Genomic DNA, 17,843 nt, shown 5'->3' with positions numbered 1-17,843 from the left:
AACAAAACTATTTTGTTTCTCTCGCACTGAGCCTCTTTTTTTCCTTTAACGACATGGGCTTGCATGATGAGCCTCTCTCTTTATTTGTAACTTGATAAGATTGTTTGTCCATATTTACACTGGCTCAAGAAGAGAGGAAAGAGGCTGCGTGTGTTGACTGAGAAGACAAGTCACTAATATTATATAGTCGTGCCAACCTCAGTGAATTAAAGTATACTTTGTGTAAAACTGACGCAAAACCCGAAGTTCGTTGAAGGGACGTTTCCAACTTGCACCATTTTCAAGAAAACAAGGTGTTGCCCTTGAAATTACGCCCTACAAATTTCCGGTTTCTGCTTCAGTGGCATTCAATGTATGGTCTATCATTGTTTTTCAACCGTCAGTGGCCGTCCTGGCTTCGCTTTGATACTACTTCCGGCATTTCCACCAACTTCGGATGACTTTTGAAGCCTTCTATGCAGTCGTTTTCAGGAAACGACCGCTTGGGAGGCTAATGACTTGGAGTTAAGATTTTCTTTCACGGTAGTTTGATTTGTCCCTTCTATGAAAGCAGTTTTATGTTTTACCAAGGGAAGATGAGGTAAGAGAAAAGATATCCATGCCCCACCATATTTTTTAGGAATCTATTTTTAGTTTCGCAAAGCTATTTTAACTTCTCGTTCCCAATGCCGCGCAAATTTAAATTTTCATCACGTCATTACAACTGGCCAATCAGGTGCCTCTCTAAATGTAGCTGCGTAGCTAAAATAAGATTTTAAAAACTATCATTGGAAGAGGAGAGGCCCATGAATGAAGGATCGGGTCTCTTACTTCATCCTCTCTTGTTTGAACGTACACTCGAATTCTAATCTTTGTCGATCGAGAGAATTTATATTAAATTTTCAGTCCAGCCCCACCGTCTCCTCCCCTCCCAGCCCATTACTACATTTTATTACGTCATTACAACTGGCCAGTCAGGTGCCTCTCTAATTATTTCTAAAGAACTCATGATTATTGGAAGAGGCTCATGTATGGGGGATCCGTTCTCTTACCTCATCCTCCCTTGGTTTTACCTAAGCCTTTTCAGTGGCGTTCTGTTGTTATCTTTTGTTTTGCTTTTTGGTGAAAGATTTTGCCGTTCCTTCGGCCGTTACGTCTTTCGCTTTCACCCGTCGCTAGGTGTAAAGAGTCCGGGTACGAGACTGAACAAGCTTACTCAACGCATCCCTGTTTGTGTGCTAGTTTTAGGGACTTTTGAAAGATCTACAACGGCGACGTCGACGAAAACGTCACCTCAAAATATAACTTTGCAATAACGTAAGTTTTTCGCGAGTATCGCATGTCGTTCATGTCGTACAATGTGGACCAAGTATCCTAAAACTTAAACGGTACGAGCGGTTTCAGAGTAAAAATAAAGAATGAAAGATTCACATTTGTAAGCTCGCGTTATCGTCAAAACTTCAAATTTAGTGATTTCGGGTCGTTGTTGTGAAGAGAACCGCAAAAACAGTTGCTAAAATGCGTGCCGCACGTAGGGAGCTTAAGCAAGTCCGTTTTTGAGACGCGGACGGCAACCGGAAGTGAGATGTTTTCCCTTTTAACTTGTCTTTACACAACCACATTCACATTGCTAAGTATCTTTTCTCCATTAGAGATGATGAGTGTTAGCATTGACAACGAGTACGAGTACGAGTCCATCTCGTACTCGTACTCGTTGTCGTTCTTGTAAAAAATGTGTAAGCAGGACATACGAGTACGACTTCAGGAAAAAAATATTGACAAGAAAGGAAGGAGGATTGATGTGCTATTCAAAACAAAAAAAATGCCCAAAAATGCCATCCTAGGCCTTCGATGAAGAGTTTAAGTGCTTATGGGATACACCTATGGCAGAGATAGCCCGCTACAAAAGATAACCTTTACCTTTCAAAAACTCGTTCCTCGCACTTCGAGTTTTGGAGGAAATCTCGTCGTGGAACGAGTTACCAGAACGAGTTGAGCACGTGTTCTGAGCAAAACGCATGCGCATTATAGTCAATGGTAAAATCTCGTTCTCGTAGTCGTACTCGTTGTCAATGCTAACACTGTCTAAAAATCTGGGAGACACCACTGTCCTGGCATGTGAAATGTTCTCTTCCGGTTGCCGTCCGCGTCTCAAAAATGCGCGTGCTTAAGCTCCCTATTTTTCCCTCTATTTTGTGGTGTTCTCGTTGTAGATCTTAAAGTCCCTTTTGTCTCAAGGACGGGGATGGCAATCCACAATGTATATGTTTTGCTGCAAGCTGAGAATTTTCTATTACCTCGTTTTGATTGCGTATCATGGAGTGACGTAACATTCGATTGGCAAAATTTTCGTGAACTATACGAAGACAACATTTTCTGAAATTTTGATTTCGACAAGCAATAGTCTTGTCAAGATCTTCTATTTCATCAGCCGTGTTAGCGGTACTGCGTTCAGCACAATCATGGTCTTTTTTTGCGTATAGCTATTACATCATGTACCACTAGTACTGCATTCACCATGCAAGCTACCGATCCGCCAGGTATTCTGGTGGTGAATTTTCGATTTTCAGCGATCCTAATGTGACAAGAAATGCAACCCGGCGCACATTCGTCACGCTTGAATTATGAGTCTCGGTTCTGGAACTTCCAGAACTTCTTCTTAAAGATGACTTTCAAAGCGTTATATTGTTTTGGATTTACACTTCGCAGTTTATCAACACCAGACCCAACTGGTCCTTCATCGTCTTTCAAGCCTGCAGTCGCCCCATGTAAGGTAATCCAAGAGAGTCCTGGATTCCAGATTCCACGCTGTGGATTCCAGATTCCGGATTCCGGATTCCATGTCTGTGGATTCCGGATTCCCCGCTGTGGATTCCGGATTCCATGTCTGTGGATTCCGGATTCCACATCCATGGATTCCATTAGCTGGATTCCGGATTCCACAGACCAAAATTACCTGGATTCCGGATTCCGGATTACCATACATGGGGCGACTGCAGCGTTATAGCACCGTTGAAGCTGGGCATATGTTTCAGTCCTGGCAAAATTGTGTGGATGCGGTGCAGGCGAAGAACCTAGATCCGATGGTTCGTGTGCCAAGAGCTTTCCCTTTGTAAGTGGACTCACAGACTCAGTAGTTTTCTTAGGCCTAACTTTGGGATCCTTCATGGAAGCAGTAAGCGTTTAATTAAACCTCAGAACAAATAAAGACATTTCGTGATAAAGTAATGAACCACAGTACGTTGACTGGATCAAAAATGACTGTGTTGTTCAATCGATGAGCAAATGTGCCATTAAACGCCGGTTTGTACTCTGATATCTCTTTTTGTACTTCTAATGGGTTTACTCCTAAAACAGTAGTGACTATAGTATGACTTAAAATAAAAAATGTGTGCAAATAAAATTAAATATCAATAAATATATACGATTTATTACGGTACAATTATACAAATGACTTGATGGATGCAAGAGCAATAGACTTGAAATGATTTATATTACTAAGTAACACCTTCATTAACAGGTAAAATGTTCCATGTTACTATCGTTCTTGGATAAGAAAGAATACTTATAGGCATTGTTTGGTTGTAAAAGGACCACTAGCTATTCAATAACCTTAGTAGTTCTTGTTATTTAGTGCACCTCGGGGGGGTGGGGGGGGGGGGGGGGAGCTAATACCAACACGACCTATTAAGATCTTGTAGAACATGCTAGTTTGAAAGAAGAGTCGACCATCTCTAAGAGCTCGATCCAAAAACTGATAGAAACCCTGGACTGAGTATTTCGTGGTTATAAAATTCTGGAATGACATTTTTTATAGTTCCCCTACTCACTGCACGCCAAGAAGCAACGACTATAAGGTCATTGAGGTATTTGTTGCGACAAATCTTTAAGTGCTTTATCGCTGTTTGTTTTATCTGTCACTCGGACCCTCGAGCATTGTTGTCATGTTACTTCCGGGTGCAATAATCCACGATGGAGTCGTTATGCTGCTTTGGGAAGATTTTGTATTACGTTGGCTTAACTCTTTACATGGGTTTCGACTCTTTTTTCGACTGGTGGAACTGGTGGAATTATTTTCACCTATACGCCGATAAAGAAGAATTCAAAGTCAATAATTCCCTATTTTTGTTCAGTTCTTCTGTCGGTTTGATAATTAACATTTACATGTTAATGGTGTACTGTCATTACATCAAGTTCCACTGCGATTGCTTCCTCGATGACGATTTCGAAGGTCTCTATAAAGACCACCTCTATTTCAATTGGCTAGAATTGTGCCTTTCGGTTGTGGAGTTAGTCTTCAAAGATGACATTCAAAGTGCGATCGTGTTCCGGATTTACGCGTCGCAGCTCCATCTGACAGGATCGCGACCGGGCTGGTATTTCGTCGTCTTTTCAGTCTGCAGCAGTTTTGCGCACTTTAAGCGATGCGTATGCTTCATCACGAAATTATGTGGATGTGGTGAAGGCGAGGAGGATGCCCGTGACGATTCATGTATCTATTTGACTGCGTGTGTAACTGGATCGAGCGCCTCGGCTGCATTTATGCTATTCACCGTCTTGTCGCTCCTCATCTGCTATGATGGTAAAAGCTGCATCCTCTAGATATCTCTATGGATCGTATGAAGGCAATATCTAATCTTTGAAGTCAGGAAAATATAACGACAAAAACTTTGATGCTTATTTGCGATCAACTGAAACTTAACAAGTGATGGATAGGATAGTTTTCTCGCATTTTGCGACTGTACTGCATGTACATATATACTTCTGTTGCTGATGCCAAGAAATAGTTATCAATGTTTCTCTTTAAAAATAGGTAGCTAGTGTCAAAACTCTTTCTTCAACTTGCAGACTGTCAGTCCTTGTAAACGGCAAGCACTATTTATTTGTCAGGACCAAGTATCCACTGATCAAGCAGAAAATGTGAGGACGCTACATCTGTGGAGAGCAGTTAACTGTTTGCTCCGTTTTAATCTCTCGCAACATGACAAGAACGTTCGTTCTGTGTTCATTGCGGTTACATGTACTGGTTTGAGTCTGGGATCTTTGTTATTGTTATGCTATCTGGTTGTTTGTCACAACTTCATTAAGTGATACCGTTGAAGAAAGTTTTTTTAATAGATAATATTTAGACTGTTGTGCGTGCAAATGCTGTGGAAGTAACTGAATCGTGGATCAAATTTCCGAATTTTTTTTGGCAGTAGCAAATTTTATTAGATATGTGCTGTTATTAAACTTGGGATGTGCAATCATCATGTATACCTGATTCACATTGAAAGTGAAGTGAATCTAATCTGTTTCACGATTTTTGTAACTTATGGAGTTATGTGTTCAAAAAAAGGTAATAAACAGTGATAAAAGCTCAAGTGCCAGGATTACGTGGTTTTTTTTTCTGACGTAGACATAAATGACCTGATATCTTTCTTTTTTTGCCAACTATGGCCGTCATCTTAGGATTCTTGTGACTCCCGATGAAACCAACGACTAGTAGCTTGACGCTACTAGTTTTGAAATATTAGGAAGTGGGAATACTTTAAGATTCCCCTCTCTTCGCGCCTAAAAAAAACGCCTCGTTTTCATGTCTGCAAGGCCATAGAATCTTTCCTTGTGTTGTTCATGTATCAAGTTTATCTTGTGTTCAGCTGGATCGTTGGCCTCGGTTGTGTTTCTGTTTTTCACGATCTTGTCGTTTTCCTATTTGCGGCTATGATGGTAAAAGCTGCTTGCTATCGTATGAACCCAATATCGTATCTTTGACGTCAGGTTGGTTTGCGGTCAACTGAAACTTTACAAGTGATGGATAGGATAGTTTTCTCACAGTTTTCTTTCCCCTGTTGCTGACGCCAAAGAAATAGTTATCAATGTTGCTCGTTGAATATGTAGGTTGTGTCAAAACTCTTATATCAACATGCAGACTGATCCTTGTAAATCAAATAACATGCACTGTTAATTTGTCAGGACCATGCCTCCATAAAAAAGAGAATGAGAGGACGTTAATCTGGGGATAGCAGGTTTGCTCTTTCTTATCTCTAACAACATGAAAAGGACCTTCGTTCCGTGTTCATTGCATGCGGTTACATGTATTTGAGTCTGGGATCTTTGTTATCGTTGTGCCATCTTGTTTATGTCAGAACTTCATTGAGTGCTATATTGAGGTTTTTTTTATAGAGAATTTATAGACTGTTATGCGAGCAAATATTATGGAATTAACTAATTGTGGATCAAATCTCATAATTTTTTAGCAGTAGCATCATCGTGAAGAATACCTATTGTTCTCGGGACATTTAGCTCCAGTTCGTGTCGTGCGTCATCATACGTGAACGCTTAGAAAGAGCATCGATCATTGGTTGCCAAGAACGCACAAATCATGGTGACAAGGTGACAGACTAAACAATGAACGCAGAGCGCTATTGTCTCTTTTTTTGTTTCGTAAAATCGCGCACGTGAGCATATTTAGCAATGAACGTTTTATAACACGGTTAACATTTCCGATTTTGCTTTTATCCACAATGGACAATTTTTAGATTTGTTTATTTGGACAAACGTTATAAGACACAAAATGTTGAACTCGGCTCATGGTCCAAATATTGTAGAACTCTGGGTATTAATTTTACTGATGCACGCGACTCGTTCTCAAGCTCTCTCTAAGTGGTTCAATAAACTTCTTACTTACTGAAATTAAATCTTACAACAAATTTCCGGAAATTTCGGTTCGTTTGTAAATGGAACACGACACACGACTTTTCCATTTGTTCCATATAGCGACGCATTACATCAAGCCGACTTGGAGACGTTTTCTCGATGCAGGCAGTCTATCACAACTAAGCTTTTTGATTCCATAATTTGTAACTCAGACCATAAATTGCATAAGCTCTTGCCACCTCGTAACAATTGTGAATTTAATTTAAGACGAAAGAGGAAATTTAATGTCCCTCTGGCTAAGACGAAGAGACTTATGAACACATTTATATATAGTAATTGTAATTAAATTTTTAGCTATATATGTGTATATTTTTCCCATATTTTTGTTAGATTTTATTATTGTGACGATTAATCTAATTCAGCCTATGGCTGCGATTTTAATCAGAATAAACTATCTATCTATCTATCTTTTTGGTTCGTTCCACTGGAAGATTTCCGGGAGTAGCGTGACGTCTCAAAAGGTAGCTCTGGGCGCGATCCAATTGGACAAAAATTCCGGTTTGAATTTCCGAAATTTCCAATCGTCAAATGGAACGGAAAATTCCCGGTAATTCCAACATTCCGGAAAATTTGGTCAACTTCGAGAGGTTGACCAAAATTTCCGAAGAGAACGTTCCGGAAAAGACTGTTTCATTTTATTCTAGACCGAAAATTTTCCAATTTTTGCCCAAATGGATAGACCCTTTGCAGAAATGGCGCCCAAATTTGAATAACAATACTGTATACATCCTTAGCCTCGTGTTTATGTTTCAGGACAAAGGACTTTTCACATGAATGTGAGGCTAAGGATGTATCAAGTATTGCTATTCAAATTTGGGCGCCATTGCAAAGGGTCTATCGCGCCCTCTGTTTCCCCAGTTCCAGGTTATTCACGGCCGAGTGCGTAAAATTGCAATCGCCGGGCCGCGAATGGACTTGAGTTAGATGGAACACGTTTTTCACCCGATGGAAATTTCCAACGGAATTTCCGGAAATTATTTGTAAGTGGTAAACAACCCATATTTCACTCGTTCGCTGCGCTCACTCGTGAATTATTTTTCAACACTTGAAGAAATATTTGGTATCTCCGCGAGGCCGTGTAATATCCTCTCTTTATTTCAAATCAGCAAATTATTGCCACTCGTCCACAAATGGTTATTTGAAACAACCATTTTCATCGCAGTTTTCCGAAAACTAGTTATTTCAAATAGCCATTTCATCACAGCTTTTCTGAAAATGTTTCTGTTTCCATGAAAAGGTCTTTTCCAGCTTCTGAAAACGGTCACTCCCTAGTCTTTAAAGTGTTACTACGATCAGAAATCATTTCTCGTTTTTATTTTTTTTTTTCACATTTCGAAAGTTCTTGTGCTGAATACTCGAAATGCTAGATTTCATTCAATCATTCCAAGACAAATACTATTTATTTTGACGGCATTTTTTTCATTTAACGGTCAGCAATACTTGGTGTGGTTCTCACAGAAAAGCTCTCTGAGTGACGTCATTCACTCACTTGCTTAAAAATGCAGTGTGTGAATGCGGCTTAATTCGTATGCAGAACACGGATTTGACAATCTGAAAGCTAAAAACTCTCGTGCTGCATACTAATTAAGCCGCATTCACACACTTTATTTTAAAGCTAGTGAGTAAATGACGTCACGTTTCTTCTTGATCCAGATCGCTGAAAGCTTATCGGTCGGAACCGCACCAAGTTATAGCGGACCGTTAAATTAAAAAAGAGGAGTTAAAATAACCAGTCTGCCTCTTGAAATTACTACAAAAATCTTCCCCTGTTGAGCATTCAACGCAAGTACTTTCGAAATGTGAAGAAAAAACGTGAGCTGAGTTTTTTCATCATAGTAGCACGTTGACGTTTGTCGGTGTCACTTGGTTTCAAGGAATGACATAAATTTGTTTGACATGCATGACCTTTTTTCACGGTAAAACGCGACTGGACGAGAATGAAAATATAAGTCGTGTCTCGACTTCTCCTGTACTTTAATCTTGGGTAGGTTTTTCGTGACAAATATTAATATGGGGCTGTCGTTAGCTCAGGGCCTTAAGAGGCACGAACGTCAATCACTTCTAGCTTAAATTTTGCCCCTGCTGCCGTGCGCTCATGTAACTTCCGGGTGGATAGTGTTACACTGATCTTTGGCTGAGATGAAGACGGCAAAAATGTTGTGTTGCTGGGTGAAAATTCTCTATTACATCGTTTTGATTACCTATCATGTTTGCGACTCTGTGTTCGATTGGCTTAATTACTTTGAGCTGAACGCCAACAAGTCATTTCCTGGATTCGTTGAAGATTCCTTTTTTTGCTTCAGTTGTCCTTTCGGTTCGTTGATCTCCTTAGGCATGATTGTGGTGTACGGATACTACATCACGTTTCATGGGGAATGCCTTTACCGTGGCTGCCGTGGCTACAAGACACTCAGTCCATGTAACCGTCGTTTCAACGATTTTGAGTTGTTGTTTTCGATTTTGGAACTGTGCAAGTATGCCATTCAAAGTTACATATTATATCGCATCTTGGAAGAACGGACTTGTAATTTTTTGGCCTTTGCACTCTTTAGTTTGTTAGCCCACTCAAAGCTATGCTCGTGTTTCGTTACGAAGTTGTGCGGATGTGGTGTGGGTGAAGAGAGTTGCTGCAAGTGCGGCAGCGATCCGTGCGGTTACAAGTTTGTGAAGGTCATTGCTTGCTTCATTGGATCGATAACCTCAGGGATGTGTCTGTACTTCACCATTGTGTCCGTAAGAGGCAGTTTTCATGCTCCAGCACATATTTTCAAGTCGGTTGCCGAATGCTTTCACGCAGCAAAGACTAACTGATTTATTTTCGATCATCTTCAGTTCCTGAAAACTGACTTTAAAGTTGTAATTAATAAGGATCGCGTCTTGACATGTTTTCTTGAAAAAAATAGGGAGTGAATTTGATTACAATACTGAATTACTAGCGCTTTAACCACGAGGAACAGCTTAGTTTTCTAAGGAAACTGTAGTCGTATTTTTGTAGTCATTTATCCAAAACTGAGACAAAACTTGAAATAGTGAGTTAAATGTAGAACTCGTATATATTTCATGGGCTCTTATGCCATTTTCATCGTATATCCTAGACAAACAAACAGGCTAGTTACCTTGGTTGCACAGGTCATAATTATACTTCCTTCGTGGTTGTTTCAGTACATAAAGCATTTATCCTATAGTTGACTAGTATTAGCACACTGGTATAGTAGAGCATTTTGTGGATTGTTTCAAATATTGCTGTACAGGTAAACGTTCCTTTATCGGTTGCAATGGAATTCAATAGTGGATTATAACATTCTTGTAGTACACTCATGCAAGCTTTCCCTGGAACGGAGTTCTTAGAAATGTGATTTTAATTCACTTATGTTTTTTAGCTGTCTTTGAATTGACAGTTTGTTGGTTCTCTACTCTGCACCGAGAGGTTTTCTCCGGGTACTTCGGTTTCCCCTGTCCTCCGTCAAAAACCAACATTTGACTTGATTTACTTTCATTGTTCATTTCAGTTTACAGTGTCCCCAATTAGCGCTCCAGCGCTAGAACGACTAGACACTTAAATAAAGTTCCTTTTAAAGTATCTTCAACTGTTATGACAACTGATTCCACGGTATTTTTGTTGCCATTTTATGAAAACAAAATGTCTTTTGTTTCTCTCGCACATGGAACGGTCTCTTTTCCCGGGGATGATCCTCTCTCTTTTTTTATTACTTCATAAGCATTCTTTCTCCATATTTACACTTACTCAAGAAGAGAGGAAAGAGACTGCGTGGGTTCACTGAGAAGACCAGTCAGTATTGTAATCGTAGTAGTTTGATTGTTTTGGCAGAGCTCAGCTTTGGCATTCACACGGAATACAGCGTGGTCCTGTGCAAATTTAGGGTTTGTTGCATTTCAGGCCTAAGTTTTGGTGTTTAGTCCTCGTCAGGCTAGGGCCCCGAGACAAAAGAAAATCCTTCGATAACAAGGACCGCAACAACCTTTTCTAATCCCGCAAGCATGATCACTCCCTACAAAACCATGTTTTCCTAGATACCGCTGATCACAGAATGTTGTCCGAGACAAAAAGCCACAATTTGCTCCTTGTTTAATCTGTCACTCGGACCCTCGAGAATTTTGGTTATGTTACTTCCGGGTGGGTGGTTCAATAATCCACGATGGAGACGTTATGTTGCTTGGGCAAGATTTTCTATTACGTTGGCTTAATTCTCTACATGATTTGCGACTGTGTGTTCGACTGGTGGAATTATGTTCTCCTATACGCAGATAAGGAAGAAGTGGAAGAATTGAAAGTCGATAATTCCCTATTTTTGTTCAGTTCTTTTGTCGGTTTGATAATCAACATTTTCATGTTATGGGTGTACGGGCATTACATCAATTTCCACTGTGATTGCATCTCCGATGTCAATTCTAAAAATCTGTATAACAACAAAATCCTCGATTGGGTGGAATTGTGGCTTTCGGTTCTGGAGTTAGTCTTCAAGGATGACATTCAAAGTGTCATCGTGTTCCTGTATTACGCCTCGCAGCTCCATCTGACAGGATCGCCACCGGGCTGGATTTTTATCGCCTTTTCAGCCTGCAGCATTTTTGCGCACTTAAAGCGATGCATATGCTTTTTCACGAGATCATGTGCATGTGGTGAAGGCGAAGAGTGTTGTTCATGTATCGGCAAGTTTGTCTTGTGTTCAGCTGGATCGTTGGCCTCGGTTGTGTTTCTGTTCGTCACCATCTTGTCGCTTCCTATCTGTGATGGTAAAAGCTGCTTGCTATCGTATGAAATCAATATCATATCTTTGACGTCAGGTTGGTTTGCGATCAACCGAAACTTTACAAGTGATGGATAGGATAGTTTTTTCACAGTTTTCTTTCCTCTGTTGCTGACGCCAAAGAAATAATTGTAAATGTTGCTCATTGAATATGAAGCCGTGGTGTCAAAACTCGTATATCAACATGCAGACTGTTCCTTGTAAATTAAATGGCATGCACTGTTAATTTGTCAGGACCATACCTACTTAAACAAGAGAATGAGAGGACGTTACATCTGTGGATAGCATTTTGCTCTTTTTTATCTCTAACAACATGACAAGAACGTTGGTTCCGTGTTCATTACATGCTGGTACATGTATTTGAGTCTGGGATCTTTGTTATTGTTGTGCCATTGAAGTCCTGAATGTTTCAGGCTTCTTTACGCAATTGCAAAAATTGCGTTCATATCTGCGAGGATCATAGCTTCACTTAATTTATAGACTGTTTTGCGCAGTGTGTGCGTGCAAATATTATGGGATAAATTAATCGTGGATCAAATCTCATGCTGAAAACTGACTTTAAGGTTGTAATTAATAAGGATCGCGTCTCGACATACTGTTTTCTTAAAAAAACAGTGAGTGACAATTTGATTACAATAATTACTAATTAATCTTCAAGAACATCTTAGTTTTCTAAGGAACTGTAATTCGTACTTTTGTAGTCGTTTATCAGAAACCGAAAGAACTTGAAATAGTGAATAAATGTAGAAGTCATTGTATGTATTTCATGGGCTCTTATGCCATTTTCTTCGTATTTCTGTAGCAAAAAGCCGGCTAGTTACCTTGGTTGCAGCAGGCTTGGAGGGCCTGTATGCTGTGTCATAATTATACTTCCTTCGTGGTTGTTTCGGTACTTAAAGCATTTGTACTATTGTTGAGTGGTATTAGTGCATTGTGTTTTGTGGATTGTTTCAAATATTGCAGTGACACGTTCGATTATAGGTTGCAATGGAATTCAATAATGGGTTAAAAACAGTCTTGTTGTACACTCAAGCGTTTCCTGGAAACGGAATTCTTAGAAATGTGATTTTAATTCACTTCTGTTTTTTTAGCTGTCTGTCAGTCTTTGAATTAAGAATGTAACTTCATCTGTTATGACAGCTAATCCGACGGTATATTGCCATTTTATAGGAACAAAATATCTTTTGTTTCTCTCGCATTGAGCCCCTTCTTTCTCTTAACGACATGGGCTTGCACGATGAGCCTCTCTCTTTATTTGTAACGTCATAGGCATTCTTTCTCCATATTCACACTTGCTCGAGCTCGGAGAGGAAAGAGGCTGCGTGGGTTCACTGAGAAAAGAAGTTACTCAGTGAATTGAAGTTTATTTTGGGTAAAACTGACGCACAACCTGAAGTTCGATGAAGTGATCCTTTCAACTTGCGCCAAATTACAAGAAAACAAGGTGATAAGCTTAAAATTACGTCGTAGAAAGTTCCGGTTTCGGCTTCAGTAGTGCCAGTTCATGTATCGTCAATCATTGCGTTTCACGACGCCAGTGGCTGTCCTAGCTTCGTTTTGATACGACCTCGGGCATTTCCACCGACTTCGGATGACTTTGAGCCCTTCTGCGCAGTCGTTTTTAGGGACGGGCATGTAGTTCCCGGTGTTGTGGTCTGTCTTCTGTGATGTATCGTGGTTGGGAGGGTAAATGCTCGGAGAAATTAGCTACACCAAGCTACTCTAAAAATCCGAGAGTAAATAAAGATATATGATATGATATGATATGATATGATATGATATGATAAGTCGTGGGGAGGAGGTGAATATGACTCCCCTGAAAACGACCGCGTGGGAGGCTAATGACAGTGGCGTTGCATTTGTTCGCTGAGTTAAGATTTTCTAGCTCGTTAGTTTGATTTTTGGTCCTTCTCTGAAAGCAGTTTGATGTTTTATCTAATACTTTTTTCAGTGGCTTTCTGTTGTTATCTTTTGTTTTGCTTTTTGGCGAAAATTTTTGCCGTTCCTTATCCTTCCGCCGTCGCTTCTTTCGCTTTCACTCGTCGCTAAGGAGTAGAGTCTGGGTACGAAATTGAACAAGTTTACGTAGTGTGCTAGTTTTGTCTCAAGGACAGGGTGGCAATCCACAATGTATATGTTGTGCTGCAAGCTGAAGATTTTCTATTACCTGGTTTTGATCGCATATCATAGTTGCGACGTTTGTTTCGACTGGCAAAATTTTCGTGAACTACACGTACACAAGACAGTTTTTGGAAGTTTGTTTTTGAGAGACAACACTCTTGTCGAGATCCTCTTTTGCGTAAGTTGTGTTACCGGTACTTTGTTCAGCATAATCATGATCGTGGCGTATGGATATTACATCAAGTACCACTGGTATTGCATTAAGTATGCAAGCTACCGATCTGTTAGCTATTCAGATAGTGAATTTTCGATTCTCAGCGATCGTGGATGTGACAAGAAATGCGACCGCACATTCATCACGCTTGAATTATGGGTCTCGGGTCTGGAACTTCTTGGTAAGGATGGCATTCAAAGCGGCATATTATTTTGGATTTACAAGTCGCACCTTGTCACTACCACACCCAGCTGGCACTTCATTGCCTTTAACGCCTGCAGTGTCGGAGCACACTTAAAGCTTGGCATCTGTTTCATGACAAAATTCTGTGGATGGGGTGTAGGCGAGGACCCTTGTGAGAAGAATTCGTGTCCCAAGATCTTTGCCTGTCTGATTGGATTCATAGCCGCAGCTATTTTCTTGGTCTTAACCGTCGTGTCCCTGGTGAAGGCTGTAAAGCATTTGCCTTTTTGAGAACTCTAAACGTCACAATTCAAGAAATTAAGGCTTTTCGCGATAAAGAAATGAACTACAGTCCGTTGACTGGATTATGAATGTGTTGTTCAACCATTTAACGCCGGTTTGTGCTCTGATATCGCTTTTTTTGTATCCATCTCTAAGGGATCGCGCACCATATCCAAAGACCATTAGAAACTCTGGACTGAGTATTTCATGTTTATAAAATACTGACACCAGGGTTACAGCTCTACTTTACGATTTAGACTTCGTAGCGTTTCCGGGAAGTGGCCCGCTTTCTGGGAAATAATTAATTATTCATGAACATCATGGAGTATTAAATATGCAATACATGAATAGTCACTGCGTAGTGTTTTTTTCTCTTTTCTTAGTGAAATTAGTATGTTTAGTTACTTCGTCTTTGTAGTCCTAGCTAATTGTCGAAATAAAGACCCGACGAAATGTTTTAAACAATTGGGAGTGAGTAAAAAAAAATGGCATTGGGGTTACATCGAACGGACGGTACTTCTTCATTGTCTAAGATTTCGCGAGCGAGCAAGTTACGTGGTCAAGAAGGAGACAGTATGCTACGCACTGGTGTCAGGTCACTTAAGCCAAGAGCATTCCGCCATTTCAGAATACGTATTCCTTTGGAAACCCATATTCTCCGTATTTTCTTTTTCCACAGTTACCGAAATAGGGATGAGCAGAAACGTCCCAAAAACACTTCATCACTTAACAGCAATGTTATGGTACCATATAAAACACCAAGTATATTGCTGAACAAGATTCGGACATTTTTGTGACGTAAAAAGTTTCCATGGAAACAGGAAAGCCCTTATTTTGGATTTAGCTGCTCATATCTCAAAAACGATTTCGGCGACCCCCATTTTTTTATATCTGAAATGTAATTAGCGTTCCAAAATGAAAGTTTCTGAAAAGTTTCTATTGAGCGGATTCAGAGCCACCTTAACTAAATAAAAAGTTAAGGTAGCTCTGAATCCGCTCCACAGAATTTTTTTAAACTTTGCAGAGAGTTTTATATTGGCCTGCTGATCACTTTTGTGCAATAAAAAAATTGGGGTGGCCGAGTTCGTTTTTCAAATATGACCAACTAAAGCCAAAATATAGGGTGTTTCTGCAAGGCTTTCCTGTTGCCTTGGTACCTTGTTGCGTCAAAAAAATAAGTGCATCTTGTTCAGCAATAATTGATGTTTCACAGGGTACCATAAAATTGGTGCTACGTGATTAAGTGTTGTAGTGTCAATCGTTCTAATAACAAGGTCTCTTGAAAATGTTGAAACTGGTTTGAGCCAGTTTCAACGGCTCCAACAGTGCGGCTTCAACATCCGCTCCCCTCTTTCAACCGTGTTGAAACATGTTGATCGAAGTTGAAATAATATGTAAAAAAGGAGTGCGAGTGTTTCTTAAGGGGTTCCAAACACCGAGAAACAGATAAAAGGCGCTTTAAAAGCATTTAAACTTTGCTTCAACAGCCGCCATTCAACATCTCTTTTGTTTTCACGCATGTTGAATGACGGTTGAAGCGGTTGGCCTTCCACCCTCCCCCCCCCCCCCCATCCCCTGCCCCCTCCTCTTTCAACATTAGGCTGATTTAGCAACAGAACGGGAACTTCAGTGGCGACGGTGCGGGCAGAAAAAAACACCAATAAGAATTCAGAATAGAATACACTCCAATCTTTTCTTCTCTATTCTAAATTCTCATTGGTAGTTTTGCTGCGCTCAACGTCGCCACTGATGTTCCCGTTCTGTTGCTAAATCAGCCTATCAGGGACCTTAAGATCTACGAAGGCGACGTCGACGAAAACGTCACCTCAAAATAGAATTTTGCTCCAGTATAAGTCTTTCGCGATTATTCCATCTCGTTCACGTCCTTCAATGTGGGCGAAGTATTCTAAAAATAAATTGTTACAAGCAGTTTCAGAGTGAAAATAGAGAATGAAAGATTCTCTGTTGCATGCTTACGTTGTCGTCATAACCTAAAATTTCGTGATTTCACGTCGCCGTTATGCAGAGAATCGCAAAAATATGAGCTAAAATCCGTGCCGCACGTGCAGCACGATTATTTATGCTCTTTTAACCAATGATATCACTACTTTGTGGCGTTTTCGTCGACGTCGTCGTCGTAGATCTTAAAGTGATTCCCTGGTTTTGCATTGCGCAACCCCACGGCGCATAATTTCTTGCGTCATTGGCGCGCGCATTAGCTCGCGGACATTGATAAAATGGCGGATTTTCACTGACGCCGAGCTTAATCTGTCAAGGAATGGTTACTTTCTCCTGAACGAGCACGGTGACCCCCTCTTTTTAATGGTGTTATGTACTCGTAATATGTACACGGAAAACATATCTTAAGGAGAAAAAAAGTTGTATAGTAGAAGTTGTAGTATTTACATATAAATGACGTGAAAACTGCATTTGGAGCCAGACACTGAGTGTGAGGTGATGATGTAGAAGCCCAAGTTGCTTACATTTTTTGCAAGATCGAGCAATTTGAAATCCCTTTACTGAAAGATTTTGGCCGGACAAACAAGTAATCAGTAATATTCAGTAGCTCCGGTTGATGAAGTTTCGAACGCTTCTCGCGTAATTAATTCGGAAAAAAGCACTTAAAATAAAGGGCATGCAGCGCGAAAACAAGCACGGCGACCCCATCTTTTTACTGCATTTTTAAAATGTCCTGTGCATGAATATCAATTTTGCCAAGTTTGACAGAAATCTGGATTGCACGTTATTTCCAAGGGAATTACCTTAAGCTCCCTAATGTTGGATATAAGTGTGCGCACTAATCGGTCTGTCAGTGACGTATCATGTCCGTATCAATAGTAACAACTGCGGCAGCCTGAGACTGAATACAAGGCCTCTTGCGCGATCGTGAGCTTTGTTGAATCAACTGTTGATGATACGTTGAAACCATTTTCCCACCAGCAGTCAACATCGTTCAACAACTTTCATTAGAAAACAGTCCTAAGAAAATACCCGCGCTGATTGGTTAAAAATCGTGTTTCTATAACTCGATGGAGACACAGAACCGTAGCACGAGCTGTTGACGTAGTGGTGGCGCGAGCAAAGAGAATTTACATTTTGATAATTAGAGTTAACAAGTTGTTTTGCTTTTCCTCGTCGCGTTTTTTTTCTAAAAGAACTAGAAAACATGTACTCCGTGTTTCTATCGATTTAAAGAAACACTCGTGAAAGTCTGGGAGAACTCAAAAAAGCTGTGGAAACACTCGCCTGCGGCTCGTGTTCCCCCAGCATTTGTCGTTCTCCCAAACTTTCACTCGTGTTTCTATAACTGGATAGAAACACGAGACATGTTTTCTATTTCTTAAACATCATTCAACAAAATCAAAGGGATGTTGAAGCAGGTGTTATAACCGTTTGCTTGGGCCTTTAGCGCTATCGCAAGTATTTCGCGATTATTCCGTCATGCTCACGTTGTACAAAACGGACAAACTATTCTGTAACTGGAGGATGCGAACTTTGTTACAGTAAAAACTGAAAAAAAGAATGGATGATTTATATATGCTCATGTCACATGGTTTCTATGGGTAGAAAACTAGCACTTCACATCACCCTCTAAT

At 40.2% G+C, this 17,843-nt stretch overlaps 1 protein-coding gene and 1 pseudogene across 1 annotated transcript; both read left to right on the top strand.

The window, feature by feature from the left end:
• Window positions 1-2,237: 2,237 nt before the first annotated feature.
• Window positions 2,238-3,166, top strand: LOC138013601 (uncharacterized; annotated as a pseudogene).
• Window positions 3,167-13,186: 10,020 nt separating this feature from the next.
• LOC138060366 (uncharacterized) lies at window positions 13,187-14,350 on the top strand. Its single transcript, XM_068906122.1, has one exon. It carries the CDS (start codon window positions 13,576-13,578, stop codon window positions 14,254-14,256), a length of 681 nt encoding a protein of 226 aa, XP_068762223.1. The 5' UTR covers window positions 13,187-13,575; the 3' UTR covers window positions 14,257-14,350.
• Window positions 14,351-17,843: the final 3,493 nt, after the last annotated feature.

The sequence above is a fragment of the Montipora capricornis genome, chromosome 8, assembly GCF_036669925.1.
Source record: "Montipora capricornis isolate CH-2021 chromosome 8, ASM3666992v2, whole genome shotgun sequence".
In the NCBI taxonomy this organism is placed as follows: Eukaryota; Metazoa; Cnidaria; class Anthozoa; order Scleractinia; family Acroporidae; genus Montipora; species Montipora capricornis.
Note: the sequence above shows the minus strand (reverse complement) of the source record. Positions and strands in the feature narration are given on the sequence as shown.